Source organism: Bufo gargarizans, chromosome 9 (assembly GCF_014858855.1).
Source record: "Bufo gargarizans isolate SCDJY-AF-19 chromosome 9, ASM1485885v1, whole genome shotgun sequence".
In the NCBI taxonomy this organism is placed as follows: domain Eukaryota; kingdom Metazoa; phylum Chordata; class Amphibia; order Anura; family Bufonidae; genus Bufo; species Bufo gargarizans.
Genome location: NC_058088.1, coordinates 130,299,612 through 130,312,416, shown reverse-complemented (window position 1 = coordinate 130,312,416; position 12,805 = coordinate 130,299,612). Strand labels below are relative to the sequence as shown.

General features: G+C 41.3%; 1 protein-coding gene across 1 annotated transcript in view; it reads left to right on the top strand.

The window, feature by feature from the left end:
• AR (androgen receptor) overlaps positions 1-12,805 on the top strand; it is an 835,795-nt gene that overhangs the window by 734,057 nt on the left and 88,933 nt on the right. The window contains exon 5 of the mRNA XM_044306429.1: positions 4,684-4,828. Coding sequence (XP_044162364.1) covers positions 4,684-4,828 — 145 coding nt within the window. The remainder of the gene's footprint in view (positions 1-4,683; positions 4,829-12,805) is intronic.

The following is a 12,805-nucleotide window of genomic DNA, read 5'->3' as shown; positions in this document are numbered from 1 at the left end:
GGCAAGCAAGTAAACTATGAAGAGAATGTAGCACTGACATTCTGTTAAAAAAGCTGATCAGTGGGAGTGCTGGGACGATAGATCATCGATATTGGAAACCAGACAAATCTTTTAAATTCAATGCATTATGTTGTTTTGTAAATTAAGCATTTACATTTAAATCATTATGCTGTTGCATTAATACAGGGAGTGCTGAATTATTAGGCAAGTTGTATTTTTGAGGATTAATTTTATTATTGAACAACAACCATGTTCTCAATGAACCCAAAAAACTCATTAATATCAAAGCTGAATATTTTTGGAAGTAGTTTTTAGTTTGTTTTTAGTTTTAGCTATTTTAGGGGGATATCTGTGTGTGCAGGTGACTATTACTGTACATAATTATTAGGCAACTTAACAAAAAACAAATATATACCCATTTCAATTATTTATTTTTACCAGTGAAACCAATATAACATCTCAACATTCACAAATATACATTTCTGACATTCAAAAACAAAACAAAAACAAATCAGTGACCAATATAGCCACCTTTCTTTGCAAGGACACTCAAAAGCCTGCCATCCATGGATTCTGTCAGTGTTTTGATCTGTTCACCATCAACATTGCGTGCAGCAGCAACCACAGCCTCCCAGACACTGTTCAGAGAGGTGTACTGTTTTCCCTCCTTGTAAAGCTCACATTTGATGATGGACCACAGGTTCTCAATGGGGTTCAGATCAGGTGAACAAGGAGGCCATGTCATTAGATTTTCTTCTTTTATACCCTTTCTTGCCAGCCACGTTGTGGAGTACTTGGACGCGTGTGATGGAGCATTGTCCTGCATGAAAATCATGTTTTTCTTACCTTGCAGACTTCTTCCTGTACCACTGCTTGAAGAAGGTGTCTTCCAGAAACTGGCAGTAGGACTGGGAGTTGAGCTTGACTCCATCTTCAACCCAAAAAGGCCCCGCAAGCTCATCTTTGATGATACCAGCCCAAACCAGTACTCCACCTTGCTGGTGTCTGAGTCGGACTGGAGCTCTCTGCCCTTTACCAATCCAGCCATCTGGCCCATCAAGACTCACTCTTATTTCATCAGTCCATAAAACCTTAGAAAAATCAGTCTTGAGATATTTCTTGGCCCAGTCTTGACGTTTCAGCTTGTGTGTCTTGTTCAGTGGTGCTTTTGGGCACTCCAGTGATGTTGCAGCTCTGAAATATGGCCAAACTGGTGGCAAGTGGCATCTTGGCAGCTGCACGCTTGACTTTTCTCAGTTCATGGGCAGTTATTTTGCGCCTTGGTTTTTCCACACGCTTCTTGCGACCCTGTTGACTATTTTGAATGAAACGCTTGATTGTTCGATGATCACGCTTCAGAAGCTTTGCAATTTTAAGAGTGCTGCATCCCTCTGCAAGATATCTCACTATTTTTGACTTTTCTGAGCCTGTCAAGTCTTTCTTTTGACCCATTTTGCCAAAGGAAAGGAAGTTGCCTAATAATTATGCACACCTGATATAGGGTGTTGATGTCATTAGACCACACCTCTTCTCATTACAGAGATGCACATCACCTAATATGCTTAATTGGTAGTAGGCTTTCGAGCCTATACAGCTTGGAGTAAGACAACATGCATAAAGAGGATGATGTGGTCAAAATACTAATTTGCCTAATAATTCTGCACGTAGTGTATACCAGAGAACTTTAACGATATATACTGTTGTATTAATATACCAGTTAAATTTAATGCATTATACTGTTGCGTTAATAAAATAAAAAAGTAATGGCCGAGCTCACCTGCAAATACAATAGAGGCACAGGTATTGCCAGGAACAGCAGAAATCCAACAAAGAAAGATATGTAATGAACCCAGCTTTCAAAAAATGTAAAAAAAACAGCCCTGTTTTTACATTTTTTGGGAAGCTAGGTTCATTGCATATCTTTCACTTTTGCGTTAATATACCAGAGAAATTTATATTTATATATTGTTGTAAAGACTATAGATAGGGACAGACGAGGACAGTTAGTCCCTGAACTAGATCTCATCCCGCTTTTCCGACCTTTTTGCAGTATAAGCCCTAAACAGCAGAACTGCAACTGGACGACAGTCCCTGCACTAAGATAAGGGCAAGACAAATAACAACACACAATGTAACGGACCGTTTCAGCAGACAAGGGGTTAAAATCCGTTTAGGCGATATGCCCCTTTCTGAGCGACTGGCACAGCTACTGAAGAACACCAACCTCCCGAACTGGATACAAAATAGCACTCCAAACTGGAACCTCGCAAATAGCTGTCAGCAGACGAACAGGAAAAGCGTACAGTCCGCTTACGATCCTGGCAATCAGTCTCCAACAGCATACAGGGAATCCCCCCAATAACGAGACAAGGCTCCATCTTGAGGGTCAGCAGTGGTCTGAAGTGCTGGCACACCCAGCCTGGTTTTTATTACAGTTTGTTGCAGATACAACACATCCCCACAATGCATCATGGTTTCCTCCCCTCTGTCCCGGAGACGACCGAAGACAATCCAATTATCTCTCAGGACAAAAGGGAGATCGCCAATACACATGTGGAGACAACAAGACAGACATTACCATTTAAACACACAATGGGACAATGGGACAATAGAAACACACCCACACAAAATCCTCCCCTCTGTCGATGATTATTTGAACACAACGGCGAATATAATTATCAAAGGCAGAGAAATACAGTTTTATACAACATATCACAGGAACCCCAAAACATGCGATAACCCCATAACCAATATATCCTCGGAACCGGGGGATCTGGGTGAACCACATGTCCAAAATTCACCCACATCCGTTCAGTAGTTTGGAAGATACAGTTACACTGAAAATATACAAGTTATACCGAAAATAGCACCGTGTGGAAAAGTCAGAACAGTGTCTGTGAGCTAAAATGGCCGCTATCTATTGTTCTCACCATGTGCTTCATCCAAGCAAGTAAGGCAAAGGATGCAATCCAGGGACAGAGGGCTCCGTCCCTAGTGCCTTAAGACCCAATAACTTAAGGGACCATAATCCCAGGGCAGGAGGCTGGTAAACAGCCCCCTCCAAAACACCGTGGCGAGGTTGGTTTCGCCACACACAATATGGTATGGACCAACACAAAAGCAGAGCATATGGGCTAAGCATTACCAAAACGTGAGACACAGGAAGGTCACGAAACCAAGCCGAGATCAGAAGCATGGGATATCAAGCAGCAAATAAGGAACCAGGAACAAGGCTAATGAGGCAAATAGGACTATCACTGTCAATGGTTACATGACAATAGGGGATTTAAATTGATTGCCAGGCCCCCTGACCAGAATCTGATTCGCCCGGTGATCTGACTGTCCTATAGGTAGGACCAGACACCAAACACAAAAGGTAATTGGGCAGCTGGGCAGTCATTCAGCTCACTGCCTGTCTGCCCCAGTGCATGCATACTGCAGGAAACATGGCTCAGCAGCGCATCTTTCCCAGGGCGTCCATGCTGAAGCTGAGGATTCCGCCGCTGGAGCCCGAACAGGTACATTTATTACAATTGTTGCATTAATATACCAGTTAAATTCAATGCACTGGACTGCATCAATACCATTGCCAATTGTCAACTGTACTGCAGTTATCTGCTTATCATTACAGGCAGGATTAAAATGACAAGTATATACACAGAATCAAGCCATTCACACCCATTCACATAGGTGATATCATATCTTATCTACATCCTCCTGACCTATGTACACAGGTCACTGGGCATGCCTAGCCAACTTCCCTATAGAAGTCTCTGTTAAAGGGTTTCTACCACTTGCATATCACATATTTGGTGATCAGACACTAGCGATCCACTAGTGTCTGATGTAGCTTACAAGCTAATTATTACATTAATCCGTTCGGCCCATACCTCAAAAAAAGCACTTATATCTTTATGCAAATGAGCCTCTAGGTGCTATGCAGGCGTTTTTCCAGCACCTAGAGGCTCCGTCTACCTTGCAGTTTGCCGCCCATCGCCTCGCTCCAGCACGCCCATCTTCAACTCTATTCGATCCTCCCCCTGCTTCTGCCTTCCGAAATCTCGCGCCTGCGCCGAATGCCTCCGAATGCCGCGACGAACGGCGCAGGCGCGGGATTTCTGAAGGCTGAAGCAGGGGGAGGATCGAATACGGTAAGAGATGGGCGTGCTGGAGCGAGGCGATGGGCGGCAAACTGCAAGGTAGACGGAGCCTCTAGGTGCTGGAAAAACGCCTGCATAGCACCTAGAGGCTCATTTGCATAAAGATATAAGTGCTTTTTTTGAGGTATGGGCCGAACGGATTAAGGTAATATTTAGCTTGTAAGCTACATCAGACACTAGCGGATCGCTAGTGTCTGATCACCAAATATGTGATATGCAAGTGGTAGAAACCCTTTAACATAATCAGAAAATAAAAACTGATTAGAAAAAAAAAAGATACATCTCACTTTCTGGTTTTAACAAGTAGAAAAAAAATGATAGGTTACCAATTTCCTTCAATATTACATGGCTACTGATATAACACTGCAATTTGTCTTGTTTCTGGGGACTTTTAGAAATGCAGGCTTCTCACAGTGAGCACAGTTTGGACTTTGGTTCTCCATCTCAGCCCAGAATTGCAGAATGGAGTTGACTTGTAATTGTTAACAACAGGATACTATATGTGTTTCTTTATATATTTTAGGTTTCCGTAACCTGCATGTAAGCGACCAAATGACAGTCATACAATACTCCTGGATGGGCCTTATGATCTTTGCCATGGGATGGAGGTCCTTTAAAAATGTCAACTCAAGAATGCTTTACTTTGCTCCAGATCTGGTGTTCAATGAGTGAGTATGCAGTTTCCCAGCATTGTGGCATTAAGAGAAACGTAGTGTATCTGTCGTGCATCCCATGACTATGTGTTTATTGTCTTTTAAGGTAAAATAAACCTTTTCTATAAACAGGCATTTCTTTTCTTCACTCCGGTTTTATGTTATTGCCAGAGTAAAGATTAATTGAAATTATGTTCCAGCAATCAGGTGTTTCGCCAGTCAAAACCATTTACCGCTGTAATGACTTCCCACAAAGAGATAGCATGTTCTCTCCTGACTCTATCTTGTTCCTTAATGTACACTTTCAGAAATCTGTATCTTATTAAGAATCTTTGAGCTCATGTGTAAAGATTGGATGAAAATGAAAACAGTCATCAATAACAACTTAACCTTCATGGGAACCATTTAAATGCCTGCTCTTTTTATAGGTTCCTCAATTCACAAGACATCAAACCCATCTACAGTATTTTTGTAGGATTTGATTCTATTATTGTGACAAATATTCAGTCCTTGTATTTAATAAGCCTCTTTCAGCATGGTCGACCCTATTTAAACCAGGCATACTGCCTGGTATGATTGATCACGCTGATTAAAACCTTTCTTTTGTCTGTGTGTTAAACAGCTGCAGAGATATCTGCATTTTATTCATACACAAATGAGGACATTGGAGCACCAATGGGTGCGGCTAAAATCCTTGAAGCTTTTGTAACACCCCTGTACTCTGTACACTCCCCCTTGATTAATGGTCTTTTACATCAGATTGCTGAGGGCAGAGCTGTCTCATGTCCTAGAGCTGTATCATAGCATTTATATATCATATACACAACTTAATGTAGCCTTACCATATTGAGCATAGATGGTTTCTATGCTTAGAAAGCTAATGCATATTACTGGTTTATCCACAGGAAAGTATATATTTATAAAGATAAGAGACGGCACTCACCGGTAAGAGTCTAAATATTACTTTATTCATCCGTGTAGATATGGACCCCAAAACAGGCAGCCAGGGTGCAGGGCGCTACACAGGCATCAACATCAATAGCATGTGATGCCTGTGTAGCGCCCTCCACCCTTACTGTCTGTTTTTGTGTCCGAATCTACACGGATGAATCCATGCCATCTCCTATCTTCATACTTCATGTTCATTTGCTCTGGCGAGACTGAGCACCGCTGAGATCCTTTGGTAGTTCTTAGTGTCATTGCTGCGGAGTGTGTTTTAAATCCCAGATGCCGTGGAGAAAAGTTGGGGTGCCGTCAAATCTGTTTATCTCCCCATGTGTATATGTTTATAAAGACACCAGTAATATGTATTCGCTTTACAGAAAACCACCCTTCTCAGTATGATAAGGCTGTATCCTGGAGGTAAGTGTTCAAATTTATATGTAAATGCCCCAGGTTCAAATCCCAGGGGAGAGTTCTAGACTTTTTTCTTCAGTTATTTTTTTCTCCCTCATTTAACCCATAATAAATGGCTATATTCTTACTATATTGAGAATAGATAGAGGTTTCCTATGCTTAGAAAGTTAATACATATTACTGGTATTTATAATCATGTATTATCCCTATGAATAAGCCAGCAATATGTTTTAACTAGAAATGAGTGAATCGAAGCTGACAAAGTGGAATTCGTTCCGAATTTCAGGAAAAATTTGATTCACACCGAATGCGAATTTCCTCACGCTTCGTGATAATTTTTTTTCCTATAATGGCTACTGCATGTGTGAGGACATGGAGAAAGGAACCATGCATGCAGCCAATCAGCAGCCAGCCAGCCCTGTGATGTCGCAGCCCTATAAATATACTTGCTGCTTAGAGGTGCAGTTATCTGTTTTAAAGTATTCACTGAACTAGAAAAAATATGTGGGTACATGTCTCTATTCATTAATATTACCATGGTTAGAAAAGAGGCACTAAAAATCATAAACTTTGTTTATAAATTGATTAAAAATGGAAGGAAAGAAAGGTATAACAAATACTCAAAAAATTGGCACTTGCTGGCCACTTTGTAAATGCCAAGACCAGATTATATGCCAAAGGTCCGAACAGTAGTTTGATAACTTAATTGATTATAACTGGCTAGTTATTGCCAAAAAATCTGTAAGTCTATGCAGACCAACTAAAAGCTGGGTTGGTAGTGTTAACAGGTATGGGAAAAATCAGTGGTGAGTATGCAGCAAGTGCTGGAGTTAGTCCAGCTGCTGTCACGGTCCCTCCCATGACTGAGAAGATCGGAGAGACTGGCGGCACGTGAGGGTATCTGACAGTCTCTCTGTTTTCTATTTTCCGTGTTGTGTTTGGTAATGACCACACCTCTTGTCAGGTGCTGCTTGTAGTCATTACTGAGGCTCTATTTAGTCCTGATTCTCACTGCTTACCATGCGGTTGATATTTCCTCCTGGAGTTGGTTGATCTGGTGTGTTGTTCCTTTGGATCTCCTGCTCCTCCATTCTACTTTAAGCTAAGTGCATTTTGTGTTGCATTTTGTTGTTCGCTTGTGTGTGTTGTTGTCTAGGCCACAGGGAGTTGCTGGTTTCTTCATCTGGGAAGGAACCAGTAGTCTCATTCCCTACCACAATTCCTAGGTCCTTCCAGGCTCTTCAGGGCCTAGGTTCTTATGTATGAGTATTTCAACCTTCAGGGTCTACTCATACTGGCAGGAGTCAGGGAGAGGTCTAGGGATTCCTAGGAGGTCACCATCCCTCTCCCTTAGTTTTGAGGCCTAGACCTAGTCTATTACTTCTGTGTGTCATTTGGTATTATCCCCTCCCCATTACCCGTGACAGCTGCATACTCACCACAGATTTTTCCCATACATGGTTGGTCTGCATAGACTTACCAGTTTTTGGGCAATAACTAGCCAGTTATAATCTGCTTATCAAGTTATACCAAACTACTGTGCGGACCTTTGGCATATAATCTGGCCTTGGCATTTGTAGAGTACCAATTTTTTTAGGATTTGTTATACCTTTCTTTTCCCTCGTTTTTAATCAATTTATAAATAAAGCTTATGATTTTTATCGGCTCTTTTCTAACCATGGTAATATCTGTTTTAAAGCCCTTTTTTTGCGTGTATTAGTGGAAAAAGGAAAAAATATATTTGCCCTCAGCAGTGCAGATATCTGTTTTAAAACCCTATTTTAAGTGTATTAGTGTAAAAAGGAGAAATATTGTTTCCGCTCAGCGGTGCAGTTACCTGTTTTAAAGCCTGTTTTTGCGTGTATTAGTGGAAAAAGGAAAAATATCTTTGCCGCTCAGTGGTGCAGTGAGATATTTTACAGCCCAGTTTGCCGTGTATTACTGGCGAACTAAAAATATATTTGCCATTCATTGTTGCACTTATCTTTTGAAAAGCCTTTTGTGTAAAAATAGAAAAAAATTAGGGCCTACTTGCCGTTCAGAGGTGCAGTTATATGTGGTGAAACACTTTTCACGGGATCGACCAAATTACGTAGTTTTTTATGTGAAACAGGCTTTTTGGGGGAAAATTGATAAGTGATAGTAGATTTTCTTCCGTATGAACCGAATTCCATTATCCTTTCATTGGTGACATTCTTTATTTTACCCATGTTTTCTTCGGGAAAATTGATGAGTAATTGTACACCTCCTTTTGCAGTATGGACTGAATTACGTAGTGATTACATTTTTTATGTGGAACTGGCTTTTTTGGGGAAAATTGATGGATGATAGTAGACTTTCTTCTGTATGAACTGAATGTCATTATCCTTTCATTGGTGAAATTTTTTATTTCAACCATGTTTTGTTCGGGAAAAATTGATGGGTGATTGTTCACCTCCTTTTGCGGTATGGACCGAATTACGTAGTGGTGACTTTTTTTATGTGAAACAGGCAATTTTTTTTTTTTAATTGATGGGTGATAGTAGACTTTCTTCTGTATGAATGAATTCCATAATCCTTTCATTGGTGAAATTTTTTATTTCAACCATGTTTTCTTCGGGAAAATAGATGGGTGATTGTACACCTCCTTTTGCAGTATGGACCGAACTATGTCGCCGTGGGTCCTGCAGTAAACATAATGAAGACGCTGATGACAACACACCAGCAGCCTTTGCATTTACCATCTATTCACAATTAAATCAAGCAGCTTCACTAAGTTGAAAACATTCATGTGTTTTTATCTGCTCCGTCTGCATTCGATCTCCACAGCTCACAAGACATGACAGGAGAGCCTCTGCTTTGGAGTCGAAGTCCAGATTCTTAAGATCAGGAGTTCCATCAGAATTGTGTGTAACAATCTTGCTCCCTGTGCAAAGCCATGACAAAAGGACTCCGTAGGCATACACATCAGAGGAAGCTGAAGCTGGTTGCCCCAAATTTAATTCAGGAGCAGTAAACAGCGGGAAGCAAATAGAGGTGGCTGAATTCTGCTGCTCTGTATCTCTTGTGAAGTCAATATCTCCAGCAATGCCCTCTCGCGATTTAAAGCAAATACATTATTTTCATGTAGAGATGCAATAATTGTTTTGGAGGCATGTAGTGTGTACAATTCATGTGCGACCCCTCTCAATTAAGGGCCTACTTGCTGTTCAGTGGTGCAGTTATATGTAGTAAAGCCCTATTTGCGGTGAAATTTGTTATGTGACAATGTTTTTTTTTTTTTCGGAATACTTGTGGGTGAATGTACATCTCCTTTTGCGGTATCGACTGAAAAATTCTTTATGTGACACTATATATGTAAAGAATAAATCAATGTGACAATGTGACACTGGTTCTTTTCCGAAAATGTATGGGTGGATGTACACCTCCTTTTGCGGTATGGACCAACTTAGTGGTGAAATTCTTTATGTGACACTGGCTTTTTTAAGGAAAATGTATGGGTGAATGTACACCTCCTTTTACGGTATGGACCAACTTAGTGGTGAAATTCTTTATGTGACACTGGCTCTTTTTTGTAAAATGTATGTGTGAATGTACACCTCCTTTTGCAGTATGGACTGAAGTACTTAATGGGGAAATTCTTTATGCGACACTGGCTTTTTTTCGGAAAATGTATGGGTGAATTTCCACCTCCTTTTGCGGTATGGACTGGAGTACTTAGTGGGGAAATTCTTTATGTGACACTGGCTTATTTTAGGAAAATGTATGGGTGAATGTACACCTCCTTTTGCGGTATGGACCGACTTAGTGGTGAAATTCTTTGTGACACTGGCTTTTGTTTGGTAAATGTATTGGTGAATTTCCACCACCTTTGCGGTGTGGACTGAAGTACTTAGTGGTGAAACTCTTTGTGACACTGGCTTTTTTTAGAAAAATGTATGGGAGAATTTACACCTCCTTTTGCGGTATGGAACAACTTACTTAGTGGTGAAATTCTTTATGTGACCGACTTATAGTGGTGAAATTCTTTATATGGCACTAGCTTTTTTTCAAAGAATGTATGGTTGAATGTGCTTCTCCTTTTGCAGTATGGACTGAAGTACTTAGTGGTGAAATTCTTTATGCGACACTGGCTTTTTTTCTGAAAATGTAAGGGTGAATTTCCACCGCCTTTTGCGGTATGGACTGAAGTACTTAGTGGAGAAATTCTTTGTGACACTGGCTTATTTTAGGAAAATTTATGGGTGAATGTACACCTCATTTTGCGGTATAGACATAGAATGTGTCGGCAGATAAGAACCATTTGGCCCATCTAGTCTGCCCAATATGGACCGACTTAGTGGTGAAATTCTTTGTGACACTGTCTTTTGTTTGGTAAATGTATGGGTGACTGTCCACCTCCTTTGCAGTGTGGACTGAAGTACTTAGTGGTGAAATTCTTTGTGACACTGGCTTTTTTAGAAAAATGTATGGGTGAATGTACACCTCCTTTTGCGGTATGGAACGACTTAGGCTACTTTCACACTTGCGTTCGGGGTTCCGCTTGTGAGTTCCGTTTGAAGGCTCTCACAAGCGGCCCCGAATGAATCTGTACAGCCCCAATGCATTCTGAGTGGATGCGGATCTGCTCAGAATGCATCAGTATGGCACCGTTTGGCCTCCGTTCCGCTCAGCAGGCGGACACCCGAATGCAGCTTGCTGCGTTCGGGTGTCCGTCTGGCCGTGCGGAGCCAAACGGATCCGTCCAGACTTACAATGTAAGTCAGTGGGGACGGATCCGTTTGACATTGACACAATATGGTGCAATTTCAAACGGATCCGTCTCCCATTGACTTTCAATGTAAAGTCTGGACCGACTTGTCTGACTAACTTTTTTATTTTTTTATAAAATATATTGCAGACGGATCCGTTCTGAACGGATATCATTGTTTGCATTATAGGAGCGGATCCGTCTGTGCAGACACCAGACGGATCCGCTCCGAACGCAAGTGTGGAAGTAGCCTTACTTAGTGCTGAAATTCTTTATGTGACACTGGCTCTTTTTCGGAAAATGTATGGGTGAATGTACACATGTACACCTCCTTTTGCGGTATGGAATGACTTACTTAGTGGTGAAATTTTTTATGTGGCACAGTTTTTTATTTATGGGTGACTGTACACCTTCTTTTGCGATATGGGCCGAATTGCGTAGTGGTGAAATGTGTTATGTGAAACTGGCTTTTTTGGGGAAAATTGATGGGTGACTGTACACCTCCTTTTGCGGTATGGACTGAAGTACTTAGTGGTGAAATTTTTTATGTTACAGTGGCTCTTTTTCGGAAAATAGATGGGTGAATGTACACCTCCTTTTGTGGTATGGAACGACTTAGTGGTGAAATTTTTTATTTGACAAGAGCTTTTTTTAGGAAAATGTATGGGTGAATGTACACATCCTTTTGCGGTATGGACTAAAGTACTTAGTGGTGAAATTCTTTATAGGACACTGGCTTTAAAAAAAAAAAAAGTATGGGTGACTGTGCACCTCCTTTTGCGGTATGGAACGACTTACTTAGTGGTGAAATTCTTTATGTGACACTAGCTCTTTTTCTTAAAATGTATGGGTGAATGTACACATGTACACCTCCTTTTGCGGTATGGAACTTAGTGGTGACATTTTTTACGTGGCACATGTTCTTTTTTTTAATTTTTATTTATGGATGATTGTACACCTTCTTTGCGGTATGGGCCAAATTACGTAGTGGTGAAATTTGTTATGTGAAACATGCTTTTTTGAGAAAATTGATGGGTGACTGTACACCTCCTTTTACGGTATGGACTGAAGTACTCAGTGTTGTAATTTTAAATTTCAAAGTAAACTTCGCTGCTCTATATGTCTTGTGAAGTCAATGTCTCTAAATATGCCCCTCTCGTGATTTACACAAATACATTTTCATGTAGAGATCCAAGAATTATGGAGCCATGTAGTGTATGCAAGCTATGTGCGACCCCTCTCATCACTCTCATGCTGTTCTGCACCTGGTTTGCCTGGGTTAACGGAGTCACACAGGGGAGGAACTGCTCCGTGTCCTTCAGCAAGAAATAGAATCCTGGCTTTCTCCGCGACAACTGAAAATCGGAACCATGGTGACTGTCAACAGGAAGAACATGGTGTCGGCGCTGCTTCAAGGATGGCTGAGCCATGCACCCTGCATGGCACACAAGTTCAATCTGGTAGTCAAGCGGTTCCTGAAGTCTTCCACCCATCTGCAAGACATCTTAAAAATGACCAGGACATTTTGCATGCTCTTCAGCCACTTGTACACCGCAAAGCACACCCTGCATGAGCTGCAGCGGCAGAATGGCATCCCCCAACGTAGGCTGATATGTGATGTTTCCAACCATTGGAATTCCACCCTCCATTTGTTGAACTGACTGTACGAACAGAGAAAGACCATAAACAATTTCTTGATGATCCAAGAGAACAGGTGTAGTCCCCTGTGTAACTTCGATGTTAGCCAGTTGCAGCTCATGCGTGACACCTGCCGTTTGCTCAGGCCCTTTGAGGAGGCCATGTTATTTGTCAGTCGCCAGGGCTACGAGATGAATGATGTGATTCCACTGCTTCATGTCTTGGAACAAATACTGGTAAATCTGGCTGGTCAGGGGACTGGAGACATG